General features: G+C 44.7%; 2 protein-coding genes across 7 annotated transcripts in view; one reads left to right on the top strand and one right to left on the bottom strand.

Moving 5' to 3' along the window:
• The window catches only part of LOC130277077 (prokineticin receptor 1-like), a 62,419-nt gene extending 36,403 nt beyond the window's left edge, over positions 1–26,016 (top strand). The window contains exons 2-5 of one of the 4 annotated variants that reach the window (XM_056527364.1): positions 3,980–4,168; positions 17,311–17,430; positions 23,885–24,316; positions 24,908–26,016. In XM_056527364.1, the coding sequence (XP_056383339.1) occupies positions 17,372–17,430; positions 23,885–24,316; positions 24,908–25,583 (1,167 nt within the window). In that variant the 5' untranslated portion in view covers positions 3,980–4,168; positions 17,311–17,371 and the 3' untranslated portion in view covers positions 25,584–26,016. Of the gene's footprint in view, positions 1–3,817; positions 4,169–17,310; positions 17,431–23,709; positions 24,317–24,907 lie in introns of those variants that run through there. The other 3 variants (XM_056527362.1, XM_056527363.1, XM_056527361.1) reach the window with 3 other exon arrangements.
• Positions 16,244–26,021, bottom strand: part of LOC130277078 (RNA-binding protein 4B-like) — a 67,378-nt gene continuing 57,600 nt past the window's right edge. Inside the window, exon 4 of one of the 3 annotated variants that reach the window (XM_056527369.1) lies at positions 16,244–17,361. In XM_056527369.1, the coding sequence (XP_056383344.1) occupies positions 17,355–17,361 (7 nt within the window). In that variant the 3' untranslated portion in view covers positions 16,244–17,354. The remainder of the gene's footprint in view (positions 17,362–26,021) is intronic. The other 2 variants (XM_056527368.1, XR_008845363.1) reach the window with 2 other exon arrangements.

Raw genomic sequence — 26,021 nt, 5'->3', positions numbered from 1 at the left:
GAGCTGGGTCCGAAGTTCCGGGGTCCTCTAGGTGGAAGGTGTCCCTGGTGGCAGAAACCAAGTTGTCTACTATGTCGGACGCGCTGGCTCTGTCCTCTGGATCAGAGGCAGAACCTCATCTTCCAGTTCCCCAAGAAAGTTGGATCGGGTGGAGGCAGCCTTAGATGAAGGCGAAGCAGACCTGGAGACCTAGGTTGGCGACCAGGAGAGCGACCCTTAGAGCAGGGGCACTTGGGAAGAGGAGCGAGTCCTATGAGGAGAGCACCTGTCCTGAGGTCCGGATTCTGGAGAGGATCCAGGGGAGAACACCCTAGGGCACTTGTGAGATCGCCCAGAATAAGGATCAAGGGAGGGTGAGACCTCTCTGGAGGTCTGTCGTAAGGAAGGCCTCTCCAATGCAGTCACCACAGAAAGGGGAACTCGTGCCAGGTCGGAAATCGACTGAGAGAGGGAGGAAACCCATTCCGGGGGGAGCAGAGCCAGCACGTTTGGGAGCGCACAGTGGTGCAGGCAGGACAGGTGGGTTCAGCAGAACCACCAGGCATTTTAGTTTTACAACTCACACAAGCCGCAGCCTAATTAATACCCCTGCGCTCCGGACGCTTTACCTGGAGTGCGTCCGGAGAAGAGAAGATAAGAGAAAAGAAGATAAACCCCAGGCACTCCGGTCGCTTCACATGTGGAGGCGGGCGAAGCGAAAGTAAATGCCGGCTATGCGCGCGCAGCGCAGTGGCCGGCAAAGTGGGGCTGTAAAAACGCCCCAGTGAAAATAACATGAACCACTGTCTTAAGCACCACTGCTTCTGTCCCCTGTATTCAGAATGGCTGAGCAGGAACTGCCCCTAGAAAGAACAAAAAGGAATGGGCCCAAAACAGGGGGGCTACAGATGTTGAGAATCCTGAATAAAATATAGATTTCTAGGAAAAAGAGGGGGGGAAGGAGAAGGAAAGGAGAAGGAAATACTCACCTTGTCCCAGGAAACTTACCTACTGAAGTCTTCGGCCAGCTATTATACGCCTGCATCATGCCGGGCTGAGACAGCGAGACGAGCAGGATAGATAGGGGGATCTGGACCCAAAGGTGCAACCCCGGGCACTGGGCGGTGGCGAGAAACTCGAAGCCTGTGCCCCTTCTTGGCAAATGGGGGAACAGTGGGCGCTATGCTCCTGAGCCCCCACCTAAAAAGAGAGAAATGCTATTATTATTCCAACAATACTTACATAGTTGAAAAATTAGAAGGGTCCATAAAGTCCAACTTTTTGATCCAGAACATCCTTATGAGGCTGATGCCCCATACCAGCGTGAGAAAATTGTTTTCCGACTCCACATATGGCAATCAGAATAAATCCCTGGATCAGCGCTCTGTCTCCAGCAGTCTAGTACTGAATTTATCACTTTTTAGGACTCTGCATTTGTGTCATTAGCGCCTTCTGTCTCCATTTCCTGATCTGCTCTTCTTACTTCCCCACACAACACCAATGGTACATATTCTGAGTCACTATTACTAGTGGGGTACCAATGGGGTCAGTATTAGGCCCTATTCTCTAAACAGTAATAGATACATTTTTGCCAATTTATAGTTCATTGTGTAATCATGTCATGGGCAACTCACTAAAACCGTTCAAAATAGATCTGTATTCTTTTCTGTAGTGTAAAAATATTTGAGGTTACAGTTAGTAGATTTTAGAAAAAGGACAATGATTGATGGATTTATTCTGATTGTAACATTTGGAGTTAGGAAGGATTTTTTTCCCCACAGGATAGGGGATAAGTGTCAGATCGTTGGAGGTCAGACGGCTAGGATCTTTTAAATGGGCCCCCGGCTTTCTGATAGGAGTGCGCGCTGGGGTCAGTACGTGCTGTATTAATTCTTTATGGGAGCACCAAGAGATCTGAGTGCTGTACTTTTGCATCTCTGGTGCTCCCATAAAAATAAACAAAGCCAGTTCAGGAGATCATGGGGGGCCCCAGCGGTCAGACTCCCTGCGATCTGAAAATTATCCCCTATCCTGTTGATAGAGGATAAGTTACTTTTCACTGCAGTAGCCCTTAAACTAAATGGATATATGTCTTTTTTCAGCCTTACAAACTATGTTACCATTTAATGCTGACATTAACCCCTTTTTCTCCTAAACTACTAGGAATGCTAATAATAACACCTTCTCTGCCCTTGAGTACCAGGAATCCTGACACTAATACTCTCTATGCCCTATACCCCAGGGATGTTATCATAAACCCATTAACTGGAGTTTGAAGGGTTTTTTCTAAAAGGTTGTCTCAAGTCCATGCTGTGAGGTCAAAGTGCTCATGCTTTCAGTTCCAAGAAGTATTGTTAAGCCAGAGAAGCAGAAAGCTGAATAAGAGCCCCTCTGCACACCAGGAATACTGACAGTGATACCCTCTATTCCCTATACCCCAGGGATGTTGTCAAAAACCCATTAACTGCCATAATTATAATTTATTTCATGTTTTTTTTTATAACACTGTAGGCTTTACCTTAATTCCTAGCTTAATGGCTAAATTCCTGGCATATGAGACAACTTTTTTAAAGAAAGTATACTCTTTTCCTTATACCAGTCTTACAGCACTCTTTTCTGTAAACATGTAGTGGATTTACTGCATGTGAACAAATTTAGGCTATTACTTAGAATCCATTACTTGGTGTTCTTTTCGTTATTGCCTGGTATTACTGTGGTATATTTAGACTGTGGTTCTCTGTCCTGCATTTTGATCAGGTATCACTCTGTGGTCTTCCTAATCAGGTCTTGTCTAGGCTCAGCTGTTCTGTATTTTGTGACGTCCATTATTAACCCCTTAAGGGCACTTTTCCTGTTGTTTGTTTTCGCTCTTTCTTCCTTATAATTTCATGTTTGTTTTTTTTAGATAACACTGTAGGCTTTTTTTTTTTTTTTTAAATAACACTGTAGGCTTTATCTTAATTCCTAGCATAATGGCTAAATTCCTGGCATATGAGACAACTTTTTTAAAGAAAGTATACTCTTTTCCTTATACCAGTTTTACAGCTCTCTTTTCTGTAAACATGTAGTGGATGTCAGAATTTCAATTTACACATTTACTGCATGTGAACAAATTTGGGCTATTACTTAGAATCCATTACTATGTGTTCTTTTCATTATTGCCTGGTATTACTGTGGTATATTTAGACTGTTGTTCTTTGTCCTGCATTTTGAACAGGTATCACTCTGTGGTCTTTCTAATCAGGTCTTGTCTAGGCTCAGCTGTTCTGTATTTTGTGACATCCATTATTAACCCCTTAAGGGCACTTTTCCTGTTTGTTTTCGCTCTTTCATCCTTGTCATCTAAGAGCCATTATTTTAAAGGGGTTCTCCGGTGCTTAGATATCTTATCGGGGATAAGATGCCTGATCGTGTGAGTCCCGCCGCTGGGGACCCCCGGGATCTTGCACGTATTCGCTCCAGGTCTGATTACCGACGACCACAGGGCTGCTGGCGTGTGACGTAACGCTCCGCCCCTCAATGCAAGCCTACGGGAGAGGGTGTGACAGTTATCATGCCTTCTCCCGTAGGCTTGCACTGAGGGGCGGAGCGTGACGTCACACAGGGGCTGAGGCGTGACGTCACACACCGCCCGCCCTGTGGTCGCCGGTAATCTCTCTGTGGTCGCTCCGGGGACTGATTACAAACGGGGTGCCGCGTGCAAGATCACGGGGGTCCCCAGCGGCGGGACTCCCGCGATCAGGCATCTTATCCCCTATCCCCTGGATAGGGGAAAAGATGTGTAAGCACCGGAGAACCCCTTTAATGACAACATTTATTTTATCATACAATGTATTGAGAAACTTACAAAAATTGTTTGTTTAGTAGAATGTATAAGAAAACAGATTTTGTGGTGTTTATTTTGTGGTAAAAATTACATGTTAAAGTGTACATGTGTACCTTGAATCATTTTCATCTTTCTTCTGATATCACCTCTGTTCCGATGCTTACTTGCTTGGAGTTCACGGAGGAAAAGGGGGTGTACCCTTCTAGAAGAACGATGTTTGCCCTTACCTTCCAATGGGGAATGTCCGATCCTTCTCCTTAGTGCAGGAGAAGCAGAGCACTGTGCCGTGTGCACTGAGCAGTATGACTGACAGAGCCCTACTTGTCCTGCATGTCCCACCTGCACCTCCAGCTTTGTGTCCAGGTAACATGTGTTCCACCAACAATTTGTGTGAAGTTGTGTGGCTGAATTAAATCATTTTTCTACCTACATAAATACACTGCTCAAAAAGCATAAAGGGAACACTTAAACAACACAATGTAACTCCAAGTCAATCACACTTCTGTGAAATCACACTGTCCATTCAGGAAGCAACACTGATTGACAATCAATTTCATATGCTGTTGTGCAAATGGAACAGACAACAGGTGGAAATTATAGGCAATTAGCAAGACACCCCCAATAAAGTAGTGGTTCTGCAGGTCGTGACTTGGTTCCTATGCTTCCTGGCTGATGTTTTGGTCACTTTTGAATGCTGGCGGTGTTTTCACTCTAGTGGAAGCATGAGACGGAGTCTACAACCCCCACAAGTGGCTCAGGTAGTGCAGCTCATCCAGGATGGCACATCAATGCGAGCTGTGGCAAAAAGGTTTGCTGTTTCTGTCAGCGTAGTATCTAGAGCATGGAGGGGCTACCAGGAGACAGGCCAGTACATCAGGAGACGTGAAGGAGGCCGTAGGAGGGCAACAACCCAGCAGCAGGACCGCTACCTCCGCCTTTGTGCAAGGAGGAGCACTGCCAGAGCCCTGCAAAATTACCTCCAGCAGTCCACAAATGTGCATGTGTCCACTCAAATGGTCAGAAACAGACTCCATGAGGGTGGTATGAGGACCCGACGTCCACAGGTGGGGGTTGTGCTTACAGCCCAACACCGTGTAGGACGTTTGGCATTTGTCAGTGACCAAGATTGGCAAATTCACCACTGGCGCCCTGTGCTCTTCACAGATGAAAGCAGGTTCACACTGAGCACGTGACAGAGTCTGGAGACGCAGTAAACGTTCTGCTGCCTGCAACATCCTCCAGCATGACCAGTTTGGCAGTGGGTCAGTAATGGTGTGGGGTGGCATTTCTTTGGGGGGCCACACAGCCCTCCATGTGCTTGCCAGAGGTAGCCTGATTGCCATTAGGTACCGAGATGAGATCCTCAGACCCCTTGTGAGACCATATGCTGGTGCCGTTGGCCCTGGGTTCCTCCTAATGCAAGACAATGCTAGACCTCATGTGGCGGAAGTGTTTTAGCAGTTCCTGCAAGAGGAAGGCATTGATGTTATGGACTGGCCCGCCCGTTCCCCAAACCTGAATCCAATTGAGCACATCTGGGACATCATGTCTCGCTCCATCCAGGTCTGGGAGGATATCCCTCAGGAAACCATCCGCCACCTCATCAGGAGCAGAGGTGTAGCATGGGGGGTGCAGGGGGGGGCCGGCCTCACCGGGCACAACATCTGTGGGGGCACGCTAGCACTCGCAGCTCTCTGCCCCTGCCTGGCTCACTCACTCTCTCTGCAGTGCTGGCTGTGCGAATCCAATCTGAGCCGCCGGGTCGCCGCCCACTGTGGAGGCAGTGGCGGATCCAGGGGGGGGATCGCATGGTGGAGCGGGAGCTGTCGGCTGTCCTGCTCCACCACCCCTTTCTCACGCCCATCACCTTGCTATCACACGCCGCGGCTGCTCCATTCCTGCAGTCAGTGAGAGCCAATCACGGCAGGCCGGCACGATGACATCACATCATCGCGCCGGCGCCCGGAGATCACGTCCCCGCAGCTCTCACTGACTGCAGGAATGGAGCAGCCGCAGCGTGGGAGAAAGGTGACGGGCGTGAGAAAGGGGAGGGGGGAGCAAATTATAAGTGAGAGGGGCAAATGATGAGTAAGGGGCACATGTCAGGGGGGCATTATATGTGGGGGCACATGACAGGACCCCCCACTGTCATGTGCCCCTCATATATAATACCCCATGTCCTGTGCCCCTCACATATAATGCCCGCCTGACATGTGCCCTTCACATATAATGCCCCCTGTCCTGCCCCCTCAGGGGGCATTATATGTGAGGGGCACAGGACATGGGGCATTATATGTGAGGGGCACAGGACAGGAGACATGATAAGTCAGGGTCACATGTCAGGGGGGCATTATATGTGGGGGCACATGACAGGGGCCCCCTGTCATGTGCCCATATAATGCACATATAATGCCCCCCTCACATTTGCCGCTTACTTATAATACCCAAAGTCATGTGCCTTGAATCATCTCCAGGGTATGGTTCCATTTTGATGTTTAGTTTTTGTTCTTGATATTTTTTGTCGTTTATGATGGTTGTGAGATGACATATAATAGCGTGGCCCATCCTAGGTTACTACATTTGTAGATTTGTATTCATAGACCTGCTGAAAATGTGGAGAATGTGTAATGCATGTTCCCACTCAATAAAGTGTTTGAAAATAAACTTGTATTTAGATGCATTTTACTTTAATTACATCAGTGTTTTCATAACAAACAATACATGTGCTTAGGGGGTAAGGGTTTCTTTAACTAATCTAGTGGAAGAGACTCGAGTGCTAAAATCCACGGGTTAGGGGGCGCAAATTACTTGCCTTGCCCCGGGTGCTAACAACCCACGCTACACCACTGATCAGGAGCATGCCCAGGCATTGTGGTGAGGTCATACGGGCACGTGGAGGTCACACACACTACTGAGCCTCAGTTTGACTTGTTTTAAGGACATTATATCAAAGTTGGATCAGCCTGTAGTGTGGTTTTCCATTTTTATTTTGAGTGTGACTCCATATCCAGACCTCCATGGGTTGATAAATTTGATTTCCATTGATAATTTTTGTGTGATTTTGTTGTCAGCACATTCAACTATGTAAAAGGTATTTCATAACATTAGTTCATTCATTCAGATCTAGGATTTGTTATCTTAGTGTCCCCTCTATTTTTTTGAGCAGTGTATGTGTATGGGGTACTGTGCATTGACTTCGCTGTGTATTGCATTGCCTTTATAGCATACACTTTTACAAGAGTGTAAGGTTAAAGTATTTGCACATGATACTCCCCAGCTACTTTGTTTACAGAAATGTCCAGAAAGGCTGTGATAAGAGTCCCTAGTCAAACCCCATCTACCCAAAGGGGTGGACCTAAACCAGTCTAGAGTCTAGGTCTGGCTACATCTCTTCTAGTTCTGCTCCTGTTAGGTAGACTAGCCAGTTTAGTCAGTTAATAAAACGCGTCTGTTACTACCCTAGAGTGTTTCTGAGAGGTTCAGTTTGAAACGTTTGTGCCTAGTCTAGAGTGTATCTCCTAGGTTCAGTAAGGTTCAGGCAAAAAAATAACCCCTAGTTGACTGTAACCCTGGAGAAATTCAAGCCTCCTTAATGTCTTGTATACTGTTTGATACAAACAACACAAGGCAAAAATGGATGCCTTATAGTGCAATGCACACCTCAAAAAGTATTAAAAATAATGAGTAGCAAAAGATAATCTTTATTAGCACAAATACAAAACTAATACATAGTATCAAAAAGGACAGAAACAAGATAAAAACAATTTAAATTGCTCAAAACCTGAGCAAACTCCAAAAAAACATAAGGGGTCAAATACCTCCACCCTCAAGGGGCACATGCTAACAGTATACACATTGCTCAGTGCTTCCCCAGCTACAACCCCTGCTTCAAGCAAGTCTTAAGTCCTGTTCCAGTTGCATCACACCTGAGAGAGATCTGGACCCCGTGTATTGTGATCACAGCACTGTACGAACTTTGAAGGTTAATTTTTCTAAAAGATAGTATAACATCCTAGCCGTGAGGTCTAAGTGCTCAAGCTTCCAGCTCAAAGGAGTATTGTTTAGCGCAGAGCTTTTCAAATTTTTTATGTTTTTAGACATACAAAGCTTGGTGACACACCTCTCGTACCGCCAATTGCACATATCACGTTACGTGTCCAACAATGCACGACGTGATACCAGTATCCAGTATTAGCATTACCAAATGTGGCTGCTACCTCCTGTACCATTTCATTACCCCCTTGCATTCTCCCTATTGATCCCTCTGCCTGTGCCACTTCATTGTCCCTCTTGATCCCCCCTGTGCCAATTTATTTCTCTGCTTCATCATCCCCTGTGCCATATAATTTCCCCATTGATCCTCATTTGTGCCATTTCATCTTCCTATTGACCATCCCCTGTGCCACATTATTACCCCCTTGATCCTCTCCTATGCCATTTTATCGCACCCTGTTGACCACCTCCTGTGCCACATCATTTCCCCTTTGATCTTCCCCTGTGCCACATCATTCCCACTTTGATCTTCCCCTGTGCCACATCATTCCCCCTTTGATCTTCCCCTGTGCCACATCATTCCCCCTTTGAGCTTCCCCTGTGCCACATCATTCCCCCTTTGATCATCCCCTGTGCCACATTATTCCCCCCTTTGATCCTCCCCTGTGCCATTTCACCCCTTCCTTCTGACCACCCCTTGCACCACATTATTACCCTCCCCCTTTGATCCATCGCTTTGCCACTGCATTCACACCTGGCCTGTGTCTCTCGGCAGGCCCAGGTGGAGCATCTCGGAGGGTCTGACAAGTAATGTCCTCCTCCTCGCCATGACGTCAGGGGTGTCACTCATCATTCCCGACAGCCACCGCAGCTACTGATTTAAAGTGGTGGCGGCACCAGCTGCTCTTGCAAGATCAGCAGCAGGGCTTTGTGTGTATGCCGTTCACCATATGGGATAAAAATTTTTATATTTTAATAGTTTAGACAATTACACACGCGATGATACTAAATATGTTTATTTTTATTATGTAAAAATATTTTTTTATATGGAAAATGGGAAAAGAGAGGGGGGTATGTGGGTTAAGCCTTTAATTAAAAAAAAATAATTCTACACTTTGTTCATCCCCTTAGGGGACTTTTAAGAGGAATCATTAGATCCCTCATGCAGATCAATGCAGTTCAATAGAACTACATTGATCTGTGTGCTCTGCGCTCAATTGATAAAGCCTGCTGAAGAGAGGCTCTATCAAACCTAGAGCCACACACGGGCAAGAAGTAAAGGTGAGACCACCGGCTACCTCAACAGTAGATCGGCCCCCCACAATCGTGCTGCAGGGGGTTGGGGGCAATCCACCCCACTAGACCTCCAGGGGCCATTTTAGTGTCCCTTTACATGCTGCTGTCAGCTGTGACAGCGGCGATCTAAAGGGTTAATAGTCAATTAGTGGTAGCCCTCAGCTACAGCAATCAGCTGAGGGCCACCCGTATGTTATGGGCCCGAGTCAGGAACCCACGCCATACACCCTTAACTGCACCATGACGTGTATACATATCATGGGTCGTTAAGGGATTAACGGTTTACAAAACATACATTAACCCCTTAGTGATCATACTTTAACATACATTAACCCCAAATTTGGTAATGCCGCATGCATAATTGTCCAAACTATTAAAGTATACCATTATTTGTACCATACAATAAATTATTTAAACGTAAAAAGGTACCAAACCCTAAAATTGCTTTTTTTCATCCCAATTATATTCAGAAAAAAAAGAAGTAAAAATTAATCAAAAAGTAACAATAAAAACAACAGATTATGGCACAAAAAAATGGGCCCTCACACAGCAAGTATAATAAAAAATAGTTCAGAAAATGGCAATTTAAATAAATATATTGTTTCTAAAAAGTTTAGATTTTTATTTTTTAATAAGTAAAACATGATGGAATTTATACAAATTTGGTATTGCTGTAATTGGGCCGACCTGAAGTATCCAGAAAACATATGTGTTTGACCACACAGTGAACAGCGTATGTGATAGTCCCAATATTTCCCTTTACATAACATATGTCCAAAACAAAAACAAAAAATATTTGTGAAGAGAAAAAGTGTTAATACAAAGTACAATTGGTCCTGCAAAAAACAAGCCCTCATATGGGTGTGTAGATGAGTTATGGATATTAACAGGCGAGGAGGAAAAAACTAAAGCACAAAAACGAAAATTGTCCCAGTCAAGGGGTTAAACCCATATGAATAAGGTGTTTATGTGATCCTGTAATGCATAGCTGCATTAATAAACATAAATAATTCATGAGGTTTCCTAGGAGGTGACAGGTCCTCAATAGAGCATACCTGTTGCTTCAAAAGATTTTTAAAAACCTGTATGATTTTGCTAGATTAACCCTTCAGAACGGTGACTGTCACGATGCCGGCTGGCAGGTAGTGGATCCTCTGTGCCGGAGAGGGATTGGCGTGGACCGTGCTAGTGGATCGGTTCTAAGTCACTACTGGTTTTCCCCAGAGCCCGCCGCAAAGCGGGATGGTCTTGCTGCGGCGGTAGTGACCAGGTCGTATCCACTAGCAACGGCTCACCTCTCTGGCTGCTGAAGATAGGCGCGGTACAAGGGAGTAGACAGAAGCAAGGTCGGACGTAGCAGAAGGTCGGGGCAGGCAGCAAGGATCGTAGTCAGGGGCAACGGCAGGAGGTCTGGAACACAGGCTAGGAACACACAAGGAAACGCTTTCACTGGCACGATGGCAACAAGATCCGGCAAGGAAGTGCAAGGGAAGTGAGGTGATATAGGGAAGTGCACAGGTGATCAGACTAATTGGAACCACTGCGCCAATCAGCGGCGCAGTGGCCCTTTAAATCGCAAAGACCCGGCGCGCGCGCGCCCTAAGGAGCGGGGCCGCGCGCGCCGGGACAGGACCGACGGAGAGCGAGTCAGGTACGGGAGCCGGGGTGCGCATCGCGAGCGGGCGCTACCCGCATCGCGAATCGCATCCCGGCTGGAGGCAGTATCGCAGCGCCCCGGGTCAGTGGATCTGACCGGAGCGCTGCAGTGAGGAGAGTGTAGCGAGCGCTCCGGGGAGGAGCGGGGACCCGGAGCGCTCGGCGTAACAGTACCCCCCCCCTTGGGTCTCCCCCTCTTCTTAGAGCCTGAGAACCTGAGGAGCAGACTTTTGTCCAGGATATTGTCCTCAGGTTCCCAGGATCTCTCTTCTGGACCACAACCCTCCCAATCCACTAAAAAAAAGGTTTTCCCTCTGACCTTTTTAGATGCCAGAATCTCTTTGACGGAGAAGATGTCCGAGGAGCCGGAAACAGGAGTGGGAGGAACAGATTTGGGAGAGAAACGGTTGATGATGAGTGGTTTAAGAAGAGAAACGTGAAAGGCATTAGGAATACGAAGAGAAGGAGGAAGAAGAAGTTTGTAAGAGACAGGATTAATCTGGCACAAAATTTTGAAAGGACCAAGATAGCGTGGTCCCAACTTGTAGCTAGGGACACGGAAGCGGACATATTTAGCGGAGAGCCATACCTTGTCTCCAGGGGAAAAAATGGGAGGAGCTCTTCTTTTCTTATCCGCGAACTTCTTCATTCGTGATGAAGCCTGTAAGAGAGAATTTTGGGTCTCTCTCCATATGATGGAAAGGTCACGAGAAATTTCATCCACAGCGGGCAGACCAGAGGGCAAGGGGGTAGGGAGGGGGGGAAGAGGGTGACGGCCGTACACCACGAAAAATGGGGATTTGGAGGAAGATTCAGAGACTCTGAAGTTATACGAGAATTCGGCCCATGGAAGGAGATCTGCCCAGTCATCCTGGCGGGAGGAAACAAAATGTCGTAAATAATCACCCAAGACCTGGTTAATTCTTTCTACTTGTCCATTGGATTGGGGATGATATGCAGAAGAAAAATTTAATTTAATCTTGAGTTGTTTACAGAGAGCCCTCCAGAATTTAGACACGAATTGGACGCCTCTATCCGAGACGATCTGTGTAGGCAACCCGTGAAGACGAAAAATGTGTACAAAAAATTGTTTAGCCAACTGAGGCGCTGAAGGAAGACCAGGAAGAGGGATGAAATGTGCCATTTTGGAGAATCGATCAACGACCACCCAAATAACAGTGTTGCCACGGGAAGGGGGTAAATCAGTAATAAAATCCATACCAATCAGAGACCAAGGCTGTTCGGGGACAGGCAGGGGATGAAGAAAACCAGCGGGCTTCTGGCGAGGAGTCTTATCCCGGGCACAGATAGTGCAGGCTCGCACAAAGTCCACAACATCCGTCTCCAGAGTCGGCCACCAATAGAAGCGGGAGATGAGTTGCACAGATTTCTTGATGCCCACATGACCTGCGAGATGGGAGGAGTGACCCCATTTGAGGATTCCGAGGCGTTGGCGTGGAGAAACAAAGGTCTTTCCTGGAGGAGTTTGCCTGATGGAGGCTGGAGAGGTGGAAATCAGGCAGTCAGGAGGAATGATGTGTTGCGGAGAGAGTTCAACTTCCGAAGCATCCGAGGAACGAGAGAGAGCATCGGCCCTAATGTTCTTATCGGCAGGCCGAAAGTGAATTTCAAAATTAAATCGGGCAAAGAACAGAGACCACCGGGCCTGGCGAGGATTCAGCCGTTGGGCAGACTGGAGGTAGGAGAGGTTCTTGTGATCGGTGTAAATAATAACTGGAAATCTTGATCCCTCCAGCAGATGCCTCCATTCCTCAAGTGCTAATTTGATGGCTAGAAGCTCTCGATCCCCGATGGAGTAGTTCCTCTCCGCCGGAGAGAAGGTCCTAGAAAAAAAACCACAAGTGACAGCATGCCCGGAAGAATTTTTTTGTAGAAGAACAGCTCCAGCTCCCACTGAGGAGGCATCAACCTCCAATAGGAAGGGTTTGGAAGGGTCAGGTCTGGAGAGCACGGGAGCCGAAGAAAAGGCAGACTTGAGTCGTTTAAAGGCGTCTTCCGCTTGAGGAGGCCAAGACTTGGGATCGGCATTTTTTTTGGTTAAAGCCACGATAGGGGCCACAACGGTAGAAAAATGTGGAATAAATTGCCTGTAATAATTGGCGAACCCCAAAAAGCGTTGGATAGCACGGAGTCCGGAGGGGCGTGGCCAATCTAAGACGGCAGAGAGTTTGTCTGGATCCATTTGTAGTCCCTGGCCAGAGACCAAGTATCCTAGAAAAGGAAGAGATTGGCATTCAAACAGACATTTCTCAATTTTGGCATAGAGTTGATTGTCACGAAGTCTCTGAAGAACCATACGGACATGCTGGCGGTGTTCTTCTAGATTGGCAGAAAAAATCAGGATATCGTCCAGATATACAACAACACAGGAGTATAAAAGATCACGAAAAATTTCATTAACAAAGTCTTGAAAGACGGCAGGGGCGTTGCACAGGCCAAAGGGCATGACCAGATACTCAAAGTGTCCATCTCTGGTGTTAAATGCCGTTTTCCATTCATCCCCCTCTCTGATGCGGATGAGATTATAAGCACCTCTTAAGTCCAGTTTAGTAAAGATGTGGGCACCTTGGAGGCGATCAAAGAGTTCAGAGATGAGGGGTAGGGGGTAGCGGTTCTTAACCGTGATTTTATTAAGACCGCGGTAGTCAATGCAAGGACGTAGGGAGCCATCTTTTTTGGACACAAAGAAAAATCCGGCTCCGGCAGGAGAGGAGGATTTACGGATAAAGCCCTTTTTTAAATTTTCCTGGACGTATTCAGACATGGCAAGAGTCTCTGGGGCGGACAGAGGATAAATTCTGCCCCGGGGTGGAGTAGTGCCCGGGAGGAGGTCGATAGGACAATCATAAGGCCTGTGAGGAGGTAGAGTCTCAGCTTGTTTTTTGCAAAAAACATCCGCAAAGTCCATATAGGCCTTAGGGAGACCGGTTACTGGAGGAACCACAGAGTCACGGCAAGGGTTACTGGGAACCGGTTTTAGACAGTCCTTGGAACAAGAGGGCCCCCAACTCTTGATCTCCCCAGTGGACCAATCCAGGGTTGGGGAATGAAGTTGAAGCCAGGGAAGTCCAAGGAGAATTTCAGAAGTGCAATTGGGGAGGACCAAAAGTTCAATCCTCTCGTGATGAGATCCGATGCACATTAGAAGGGGCTCCGTGCGGAAACGTATGGTACAGTCCAATCTTTCATTGTTTACACAATTGATGTAAAGGGGTCTGGCGAGACTGGTCACTGGGATGTTGAACCTGTTGACGAGAGAGGCCAAAATAAAATTTCCTGCAGATCCAGAGTCCAAGAAGGCCATAGTAGAGAAGGAGAAGGCAGAGGCAGACATCCGCACAGGCACAGTAAGACGTGGAGAAGCAGAGTAGACATCAAGGACTGTCTCACCTTTGTGCGGAGTCAGCGTACGTCTTTCCAGGCGGGGAGGACGGATAGGACAATCCCTCAGGAAGTGTTCGGTACTAGCACAGTACAGGCAGAGATTCTCCATGCGGCGTCGTGTCCTCTCTTGAGGTGTCAGACAAGACCGGTCGACCTGCATAGCCTCCACGGCGGGAGGCACAGGAACGGATTGCAGGGGACCAGAGGAGAGAGGAGCCGAGGAGAAGAAACGCCTCGTGCGAACAGAGTCCATATCTTGGCGGAGCTCCTGACGCCTTTCGGAAAAACGCATGTCAATGCGAGTGGCTAGGTGAATGAGTTCATGTAGATTAGCAGGGATTTCTCGTGCGGCCAGAACATCTTTAATGTTGCTGGATAGGCCTTTTTTAAAGGTCGCGCAGAGGGCCTCATTATTCCAGGATAATTCTGAAGCAAGAGTACGGAATTGTACGGCATACTCGCCAACGGAAGAATTACCCTGGACCAGGTTCAACAGGGCAGTCTCAGCAGAAGAGGCTCGGGCAGGTTCCTCAAAGACACTTCGGATTTCCGAGAAGAAGGAGTGTACAGGGGCAGTGACGGGGTCATTGCGGTCCCAGAGCGGTGTGGCCCAAGACAGGGCTTTTCCAGACAGAAGGCTGACTACGAAAGCCACCTTAGACCTTTCAGTGGGAAACTGGTCCGACATCATCTCCAGGTGCAGGGAACATTGGGAAAGAAAGCCACGGCAAAACTTAGAGTCCCCATCAAATTTATCCGGCAAGGATAGGCGTAGACCAGGAGCGGCCACTCGCTGCGGAGGAGGTGCAGGAGCTGGCGGAGGAGATGATTGCTGAAGCTGTGGTAGTAACTGCTGTAGCATAACGGTCAGTTGAGACAGCTGTTGGCCTTGTTGCGCTATCTGTTGTGACTGCTGAGCGACCACCGTGGTGAGGTCAGCGACAACTGGCAGAGGAACTTCAGCGGGATCCATGGCCGGATCTACTGTCACGATGCCGGCTGGCAGGTAGTGGATCCTCTGTGCCGGAGAGGGATTGGCGTGGACCGTGCTAGTGGATCGGTTCTAAGTCACTACTGGTTTTCACCAGAGCCCGCCGCAAAGCGGGATGGTCTTGCTGCGGCGGTAGTGACCAGGTCGTATCCACTAGCAACGGCTCACCTCTCTGGCTGCTGAAGATAGGCGCGGTACAAGGGAGTAGACAGAAGCAAGGTCGGACGTAGCAGAAGGTCGGGGCAGGCAGCAAGGATCGTAGTCAGGGGCAACGGCAGGAGGTCTGGAACACAGGCTAGGAACACACAAGGAAACGCTTTCACTGGCACGATGGCAACAAGATCCGGCAAGGAAGTGCAAGGGAAGTGAGGTGATATAGGGAAGTGCACAGGTGATCAGACTAATTGGAACCACTGCGCCAATCAGCGGCGCAGTGGCCCTTTAAATCGCAAAGACCCGGCGCGCGCGCGCCCTAAGGAGCGGGGCCGCGCGCGCCGGGACAGGACCGACGGAGAGCGAGTCAGGTACGGGAGCCGGGGTGCGCATCGCGAGCGGGCGCTACCCGCATCGCGAATCGCATCCCGGCTGGAGGCAGTATCGCAGCGCCCCGGGTCAGTGGATCTGACCGGAGCGCTGCAGTGAGGAGAGTGTAGCGAGCGCTCCGGGGAGGAGCGGGGACCCGGAGCGCTCGGCGTAACAGTGACAATGGGCTTTCACTGGTGTTATTGAGCCCCTGAGGGCTCAGCTGTTTCTTATTCTCTCTGGGGGTGAGATCAAAGTTTGGCAGTTTTTCAGTAGTACACACACAAAGCTTCCTTTCCTTTACCTCTTTGGCCAATTACAGCACATACTCCTTATTGCTATGCCGTGACATAGGGCTGGTAAACGTGCAGTGAACAGTCTGGCACTGTTCCAGGCTGTTGTTTTACACAGTACACCGTGTGGCACAGTTTCATTCTATATAGTCCAATGCACTTTCTCCAGCATTATGACACGACATAGCAGAAAGGGTATGTGCTTTGATTGACAAAAGAAGTAAGGGAAAGAAAGTGGTGTGTGTGTACTACTGGCAACCAGCCCAGCTTTAGTCCTGCTCCTTGAAATGATGAGAATTAGCTGTGCACCATGGAGGAGACTTTTAGGAACCTTTTAGGAACAGCAGGAAGAACATTTAAATCACCTTGTCACCACTGAGTAACCAAAACAAAACCATGAAGTTTAAAAAAAAATAGACAGACACATGCGTTTTACAATCAAATGAATTTTTAAAATGTGTGTTTATGAACAGCAGCTAAAAAAATATGATTTAGCAACAGTCTTCCTTTCCAATAAACCATCTGATTAACCCTGGCAATGCTGATCCCATTATAAAGCCCACAGAGGTAATTTAGGTTCTAATTATGTAAAGATAAGGAATAGAGCAAAAAGGCGTATATTGGAAAAGAGCCTTAGGTTGTATTTACACAACATATTTTTGTCCATTTTTGGGCTGTAAACGCCTATAAACTGTTTTTCTACTGCTCAATTATCTATTTGTTTTTTTACTAATTGCATTCTAATAAACTCAATAGTAACATGGCCGTTCACATGGCCGTACACACATGAAGAGAAAAAAAATCTGCCATTATTTACTTACGTTTACTTTTTTGGGTAACAAAATTGTTGAAAATGTAAAAAAATCATCTGTAAACATAAAAAAAAAAAAGTTTTTTAATGAACCTGCAAGAGGTTTTGATGTGTTTTTGAATCAGTTTTAAAGAGAACCTGTAAGCAGACTGTTAATATATAAATGAGGCTCAAATGCCCAGGGGGTGTTTTTCACAGCAAAAGTCTAGGGTTCGCCAGCCCATCTCTTCTAGTCAAAGATCTTTGCCAAAGAGTGCACACGTGCTCAAAACGGGTCTAGATCACCCTTATTGTTAGCACGTTGGTGTGCTGGATCAGAATGTTCTTTCTTCTGTTCAGTTGTGCATACTTGCCACAGCTGGAGGCATCCCGGTTGGGAAACACTGTTAAGTGAACTGTACAAAACCTAAAGAAACAACTGTTCTCTTGTTATGTAAGAATATGTTTTATCTGTATGATTTAATTGTGAAACTTACTGAGCTACAAAGCTGTACAAGATATGAACATTACAGAGTTAAACTGTCTTCTCTTCTTTCAGAACCTCCTCCAGGGATCCTCAGATATTTCTTCCTGATCTTGAATTTATGAGCTAGGAAGGGATGCAGATTGAGGTTAGCCAAGGAAGCAGCAACATTCTACTGCTCTACATCTATTCACAGTGAGTATGGAAAGTTACTTGTATAAATTATATATATATATATATATATATATATATATATATATATATATATATATATGTATATATATATATATTTCCATTTTCCTGTTTTATTTAAAACACAATTGGTAGGGCTCATTTGAGCACTTTGTGTATTAATTCTGGTCAGAATGAATAGTTTTATGCAGTTTGATAACTGATTCTGTACATGATTTAGTTGAAAATGTTTAAGACCTTCATTGTCTAATTGTAATTTAAGTAAAGAACAATAAGCAAATTGGGCATTGAATGGATCACTACTATACTCCATATAAAGAAGTAGGGACTTTGTAGAGGTCGTGAGACATTATTAAAATGAAGATTGTTCTTAGTTTATACCATGTACTTGATCTTTTGTCTTTAAAACTACAATTTCTTGTAGGAAAAAGTCATTTATATAAATATGTATTATGTATTAGATCATATATATCTGGTTGTTAGTGGTATTATGGACTATGTTTATTCAAGAAGGGTACGCTTTGGATTTTACAAGGTGTTTTCGCACCAAAATATGCAACTGCGGATTTTAAATTTATTCCTTTTTTTTGTTTTGGTGCTAACACTCTGCGGATTATCTGCAGTAGGAAGTCTACAGCAGAAATTGTTAATGTATCCGCCCTGTGTGAACATATACTAAGGGCATGTTCACACAGGGTAGATTTGCTGAGGATTTCCCAGAGTAAAAAATCTGCAGCATTTCTACACCAAAACCAAAAAATCAATGGTCTGGATTTATCAATCTGCCTGAAACCTATAGGAACCAATCACAGCTTCAGGTTACCTGAGCTCGCACCACATAAATTAAAGCTGAGCTCTGATTGGTTGCTATGGCAAAACCAGACAGATTTATCAATACTGATTAATATTTTGATATAGAAATGTTGCATATTTTCTGCTGCAGAAAATACACAACAGATCCACCCTGTGAGAACATGAGGTGAGATTTCATAATACAATTTGTAAGACTAACCTTATTTTATTGCAGTTCAACAAAGTTGTTATGGATTGTTACACTGCAGGATGTTTTAATTCGGGAAAGAAAGAAAGAAAGAGGGAAAGTGAGAAAGAAAGAAAGAGAGAGAGAAAGAGAGAAAGAAAGAGAGAGAGAGAGAGATGGTTCAGGGAGGAAGAGTGAAGTCTATCAGGTGCACTGTCTCTATGATCTCCTTATATTCGGCAGAGCCCTGAAGTTGATCCTCTATTGTCATATTATTTTGAACCTAACCTTAGTGTTATGAACTGTTGCTGTGGTTTCCTCCATCACTTCTCAGAGCATCGAAAACCATTGTCTTATGGTTCAACTGAAGCCATAGAGCAGGCATACAACAAGCTGCTTTGGTTAAAGGGGTACTCCAGTGGGAAAAAAAATCAAATGTAGGAAAAAGTGGTACCACTGGTGCCAGAAAGTTAAACAGATTTGTAAACTATTTCTATTTAAAAATCTTAATCCTTCCAGTACTTATCAGCTGCTGGATGCTCCACAGGAAGTTGTATTTCTTATATGATTACAGAACCGTTAAATGTTTCATTGCAAACAATGGACATGGTCGCAAAAAATGTGTTGAGAAAACTATTTAAAAATAATTAAGTTCACGGCTCACTCTAGCCTTAAAAATGTTCATGACCTCATTGCTACAAATCTTTTTGGAGTATTCCATGTTGGCTACCTGTTTCTCTTTCAACTCTATGAAATAACCATCTTTTCTTATAAAAAAAATGAGTCTGGAATTTAAAGGGGTACTCCGGTCGAAAACCTTTTTTTCAAATCAACTGGTGCCAGAAAGTTAAACAGATTTGTGAATTACTTCTATTTAAAAATCTTAATCCTTACAGTACATATCAGCTGCTGTATACTACAGAGGAAGTTGTATTTCTTTCTGGAGTTCTTTTCAGTCTGACTACAGTGCTCTCTGCTGACGCCTCTGTCCATATCAGGAACTGTCCAGAGCAGGAAAGGTTTGCCATGAGGATTTGCTGTTAAGAACTGTCCAGCAAATCACCATAGCAAACCTTTCTGCTCTGAACAGTTCCTGATATGGACAGAGGTGTCAGCAGAGAGCACTGTGGTCAGACTGAAAAGAACTCCAGAAAGAAATACAACTTCCTCTGTAGTATACAGCAGCTGATATGTACTGGAAGGATTAAGATTTTTAAATAGAAGTAATTCACAAATCTGTTTAACTTTCTGGCATCAGTTGAATTGAAAAAAAAAAATTTCCACCGGAGTACCCCTTTAAATGCCAGACTCATTTTTTTATAAGAAAAGATAGTTATTTCATAGAGTTGAAGGAGAAACAGGTAGCCAACATGGAATACTCCAAAAAGATTTGTAGCAATGAGGTCATGAACATTTTTAAGGCTAGAGTGAGCCGTGAACTTAATTATTTTTAAATAGTTTTCTCAACACATTTTTTGCGACCATGTCCATTGTTTGCAATGAAACATTTAACGGTTCTGTAATCATACTCCAATATCTTAGCAATTTCATTGCTGCATCCCTCTAAAAGACATCTAACAAATTCAGTTATACCCTCCCTCAATACACACATACACATAACCTGATATGCTTAATTGAAATAAGTATTTAAGTTTATACAGCTTGGAGTTGGAAAATATGCAAAAAAATGATGATATGGAAAAAAAAAAACAATTTTTATTATCATTTTGAGTCCAGAAATTTGTGCTGTATTAACCCCTTAAGGACACAGCTCATTTTCACCTTAAGGACGCAGCACTTTTTTTTGCAAATCTGATCACTGTCACTTTAATCCTTAATAACTCTGGGATGCTTTTACTTTTCATTCTGATTCCAAGATTTTTTTTTCATGACACATGTTACTTTATGTTAGTGGTAAATTTTCGTTGATACTTGCATCATTACTTGGTGAAAAAAAAAAAAATTTGTTGAAAATTTAGCATTTTTTTTACATTGAAATTCTCTGCTTATAAGAAAAATGGACATCTCAAATAAATTATATATTGACTCACATATACAATATGTCTACTTTATGTTTGCATCATAAAGTTGATATGTTTTTGCTTTTGGAAGACATTAGAGGGCTTCAAAGTTCAGCAGCAATTTTCCAATTTTTCAGGGACAAGTTCAGTTTTGAAGGGAATTTGAGGGGTCTTCATATTAGAAATACCCCATAAATTACCCCATTATAAAAACTGCACCCCTCAAAGTATTCAAAATGACATTCAGTTAGTGTGTTAACCCTTTAGGTGTTTCACAGGAATAGCAGCAAAGTGAAGGAGAAAATTCTAAATCTCCATTTTTTACATTCGCATGTTCTTGTAGACCCAGTTTTTGCATTTTTACAAGAGGTAAAAGGAGATAAATCACCCTAAAATTTGTAACCCAATTTCTCTCGAGTAAGGAATACCTCATATGTGTATGTCAAGTGCTCTATGGGTGCACATTAGAGGGCTCAGAAGGGAAGGAGCAACAATGGGCTTTTGGAGAGTGAGTTTTTCGGAATTTTATTTTGGGGGCATGTCACATTTAGGAATCCTCTATGGTGCCAGAACAGCAAAAAAAAAAAAACACATGGCATACTATTTTGAAAACTACACCCCTCAAGGAATGTAACAAGGGGTCCAGTGAGCCTTAACACCCCACATGTGTTTGACGACTTTTCGTTAAATTTGGATGTGTAAATTAATTTATTATTTTTTTCACTAAAATGCAGTTTTTTTCCCCCAAATTTTACATTTTTACAATGGGTAATAGGATAAAATGTCCCCCAAAATTTGTAACCCCATCTCTTCTGAGTATGGAAATACCCCATGTGCTCTACTGGCGCACTACAATGCTCAGAAGAGAAGGAGCGCCATTGAGCTTTTGGAGAGAGAATTTTGTTGGAATGGAAGTCGGGGGCCTTGTGCGTTTACAAAGCCCCTACATTTTTCATTTTCACAAGGGAAAATAGGAAAAAAAGCCCCCAAAAATTTGTATGTTGTAAGAACATACCCCATATGTGGATGTAAAGTGCTCTGCGGGTGAACTACAATGCTCAGAAGAGAAGGAGCACCATTGGGCTTTTGGAGAGAAAATTTGTCCGAAATTACATTTTTCATTTTCACGAACCACTGTGCCAAAAATCCGTCAGACATCTGTGGGGCGTAAATGCTCACTGCACCCCTTATTACATTATGTGAGGGGTTTCGTTTCCCAAATGAGGTCACTTGTGGGGGGGGGTCCATTGTTCTGGCACTATGGGGGCTTTGTAAACACACATGGCCTTCAATTCCTGATAAATTTTCTTTCCAAAAACCCAATGGCGCTCCTTCTTTTATGAGCATTGTAGTTCGCCAGCAGAGCACTTTACATCCACATATGGGGTTAAAAATTTTGGGGGGCTTTTTTCCTATTTTCCCTTGTGAATATGAAAAATTTTGGGTTACACCAGCATTTTAGTAAAAAAAAAAAAAAATTTTTATTTTCCCATCCAACTTTAACGAAAATTCGTCAAACACCTGTGGGGTGTTAAGGCTCACTATACCCCTTGTTACATTCTGTGAGGGATTTACAAAATGGGGTCACATGTGGGTGTTTATTTTTTTGCATTTATGTTAGAACCACTCTAAAATCAGCCACCCCTGTGCAAATCACCATTTTAGGCCTCAAATGTACACAGTGCGCTATCACTCCTGAGCCTTGTTGTGCGTCCGCAGAGCATTTTCCGTCCAAATAGGGGGTATTTCCGTACTCAGGAGAAATTGCGTTACAAATTTTGGGGGTCTTTTTTCCCTTTATTTTACCTCTTGTGAAAATAAAAAGTATGGGGCAACACCAGCACGTTAGTGTAATTTTTTTTACACTAACAGGCTGGTGTAGACCCCAACTTTTCCATTTTATAAGGGGTAAAGGGAGAAAAAGTCCCCCAAATTTGTAATGCAATTGCGCCCAAGTACGGCCCTAAACTGCCCCTAAATGCCCCATATGTGGCCCTAAACTGTTTCCTTGAAATGCGACAGGGCTCCGAAGTGAGAGAGCGCCATGCACATTTGAGGACTAAATTAGGGAGTGCATAGGGGTGGACATAGGGGTCTTTGCCAGTGATTCCCAAACAGGGTGCCTCCAGCTGTTGCTAAACTCCCAGCATGCCTGGACAGTCAGTGGCTGTCCTGAAATGCTGGGAATTGTTGATTTGCAACAGCTCGAGGCTCCATTTTGGAAACACTGCCGTAAGATACGTTTTTCATTTTTATTGGTGGGGGGGGGGGGACAGTGTAAGGGGGTGTATATGTAGTGTTTTACCCTTCATTATGTGTTAGTGTAGTGTAGTGTTTTAGGGTACATTCACACAGGCTGGGTATTACGGTGAGTTTCCGGCTAGGAGTTTGTACCCTGTGCAGTCACATGGGGGGGCAAACCTCCAGCTGTTGCAAAACTACAACCCTCAGCATGCACTGACAGCTCGAGGCAAACTGGTTGGAAAACCTTCAGTTAGGTTCTGCTACCTAACTCAGTATTTTCCAACCAGTGTGTCTCCAGTTGTTACAAAACTACAACTCCCAGCATGTACAGATTGCCGAAGGGCATGCTGGGAGATGTAGTTATACAACAGCTGGAGGTACGCAACTACAACTCCCAGCATTGCGAGACAGCCGTTTGCTGTTCGTGCATGCTGGGATTTGTAGTTTTGCAAGATTTAGAGGGCCACGGTTTAGAAACCACCGCACAGTGATCTAAAAAACTGTGGCCCTCCATATGTTTCAAAACTACAAATCACAGCATACCCAGACAGCAAACTGCTGTGTGGGCATGCTGGGAGTTGTAGTTTTGCAAGATCTAGATCGCCACAGTTTAGAGATCACTGCACAGTAATCTCCAAACTTAAGCCCTCCAGCCAAACAACTGTCTGAGCATGCTGAGAGTTGTAGTTTTGCAACATCAGGAGCGCTACAGTTTAGAGACCACTGTATAGAACTTTAAAACCCCCCGCCCCCAATCTGCTATTGGTCGGTCTTCTGACCGACCAATAGCAGGGATAGGAGGGGTGCTACCTCACTCCTATCCCTTCAGGGGGATCGGGGGGATCTTGGACACCCCCGATCCCCCTTATTTTCTGGGTCACTGGAGACCCGTATGACACGGAATCACTGCAGATCGGCAGTCTGAAATGACCAGCGATTTGCAGCAATCGCTGACATGGGGGGGGGGGGGCCTTCAGCAGGCATCTCGGTCTGATCCCCGACCAGCTAGTGGCGGGACTGTAATCCCCACGGGCGTACCTGTATGCCCCACATCCTTAAGGACTCAGGATGCAGGGCGTATGCATACGCCCTGCATCCTGAAGAGGTTAAAGCCATATTCACTTGTGAAACCAGACAATAGACACTATTACAATTGTACATCTAACATGCCAATAGTTCTTGTGCAAACTGAGTTTAACATTGGTTTCCATAGGCAGAAAACTAAAAAAAAGGACCATCAGTCCACATCAATGGCAGACGCATGGAATCGAAGTCTGGAGGACATTTATTTCTTGCTTGAAGATGAAGGTCCAAAGCCAAGTGAAAACATCCTTTTTGTGGTCAGATTGTTCATTGGTGTGACCCTTGTTTGTGTAATACTAATCTGTGGGGGAGGAAACCTGTTCTTCATCTTCAACTTGATGATGTACAAACATATGCAAAATGTGACTAATATTCTGATAGCTAATTTAGCGGTATCTGACCTCCTTGTAGCTGTAATCTGCTGTCCTTTCGAGATAGACTATTATGTTGTGCGTGAACAGTCATGGGCCTTTGGTCATGTAATCTGCTCTTCAGTCATCTATTTGAGGATGCTTTCTCTCTACGTCTCAACGAATGCGCTTCTCGCTATTGCTATAGACAGGTGAGTCAAATGGTTTGAAAATGTATATATAATTATCTTTTCACCAAAGGAGTAGATGCTATTTTTTTCCTGAAAATTAAAACTAGCTTAAAGGGGTACTCCACTGGAAAATATATATTTTTTTTAAATTAACTGATTACACAAAGTTAAACAGATTTGTCAATTACTTCTATAAAAAAAAATCTTAATCCTTCTAGTACTTATCAGCTGTTGTATGTTCCACAGGAAGTTCTTTTCTTTTTGAATTTCCTTTCTGTCGAACCACAGTGCTCTCTGCTGACACCTCTGTCCATGTCAGGAACTGTCCAGAGCAGGATAGGTTTGCTATGGGGATTTCCTCCTACTCTGGACAGTTCCTAAAATGGACAGAGGTGTCAGCAGAGAGCACTGTGGTGAGACTGAAAGGAAATTAAAAAACAAAAGAACTTCCTGTGGAGCAAACAGAAGCTTATAAGTACTAGAAGGATTAAGATTTTTTAATAGAAGTAATTTACAAATCTGTTTAACTTTCTGGCACCAGTTGCTTTAATAAAAAAAATTTTCCCAGCGGAGTACCCCTTTAAGAGAAAAAAAACTGTTTCTCTTTTCTAGATACCTTGTGATTGTGCATCCACTGAAGCCACGTATGAAGTTGCAGACAGCCTGTGGAGTTTTATTTCTTATCTGGTCATCTGCTACAGTGATAGCGGCTCCCACAGCTTATTTTGCTACAGAAACTGTGTTTGATTCTCCACATGAGTCTGGAGGGAAGGTCTTCTGTGGGCAGATTTGGCCTGCTGATAGAGCTCTGTACTATAAGTCTTACTCCCTATTTCTCTTGGTTGTAGAATTTGTAATTCCTGTGTTTATTATGAGCATGTGCTACATTCGCATCTGTCATGAACTTTGGTTCAAGTGCTTGCCGGGAGAGCAGACACAACAGCTCCGGAGCCGACTACGAGCTAGGAGAAAGGGTGTCATGGTGTTGGTTGCTGTGCTTTCAGCCTATGTACTGTGTTGGTCACCGTTTTATAGTTATGCCATTGTAAGAGATTTCTTTCCTGGTCTACTATTAAGAGAGAGGTACGCTATTGCTTTTTACTATGTTGTAGAGTGCATAGCTATTAGTAATAGCATCATCAACACTTTATGTTTTGTCACTGGTAAAAACCAAGCCAAGTGTTGCTTTAAAATACTGATTAACCCATGGGAGAAAAGAACTTTATCAACAGAACGACACATTATACTCCATGACTGTAAATCAACAGTACAACCATGTGCTGTATAGTCATTGTCTTATACCAAGAATTGCAGATATTATACCAGTAGCTAAATGACAAGCAATGGTGCCTATAGAGTCAGAATACGCAACTGCTATGGGGCCCACGGGACAGTGCAGATTGTGGTTGTGCCTATGTGTCTATAGCTCCCTCCCCCAGAATGGATTACATGCACATCACCGATCGCAAGCCCCCCTTCCCCCACCTCCCGAACTGCTAGTCCCAGTGGCCACTGCCTCAGGACTTAGCTGGCCGATAAAAAGATGTTCAGCTGTTTTATTGGCCAGCCATGGCTCTGTTCTCTGCCAGAAGAAGCAGTTTGGAAGGTGGGGGAGGGCTGAGGGTGACAGTGGCCCCATTCTGGTTTAGGCAATCAATCCTATGTACGCTCCTAGGTTTAGGGTCACATTATTGGGCCCCAAAGCAAATTTTTGTATGGAGGTACT

Source organism: Hyla sarda, chromosome 6 (genome assembly GCF_029499605.1).
Source record: "Hyla sarda isolate aHylSar1 chromosome 6, aHylSar1.hap1, whole genome shotgun sequence".
In the NCBI taxonomy this organism is placed as follows: domain Eukaryota; kingdom Metazoa; phylum Chordata; class Amphibia; order Anura; family Hylidae; genus Hyla; species Hyla sarda.
Note: the sequence above shows the minus strand (reverse complement) of the source record. Positions and strands in the feature narration are given on the sequence as shown.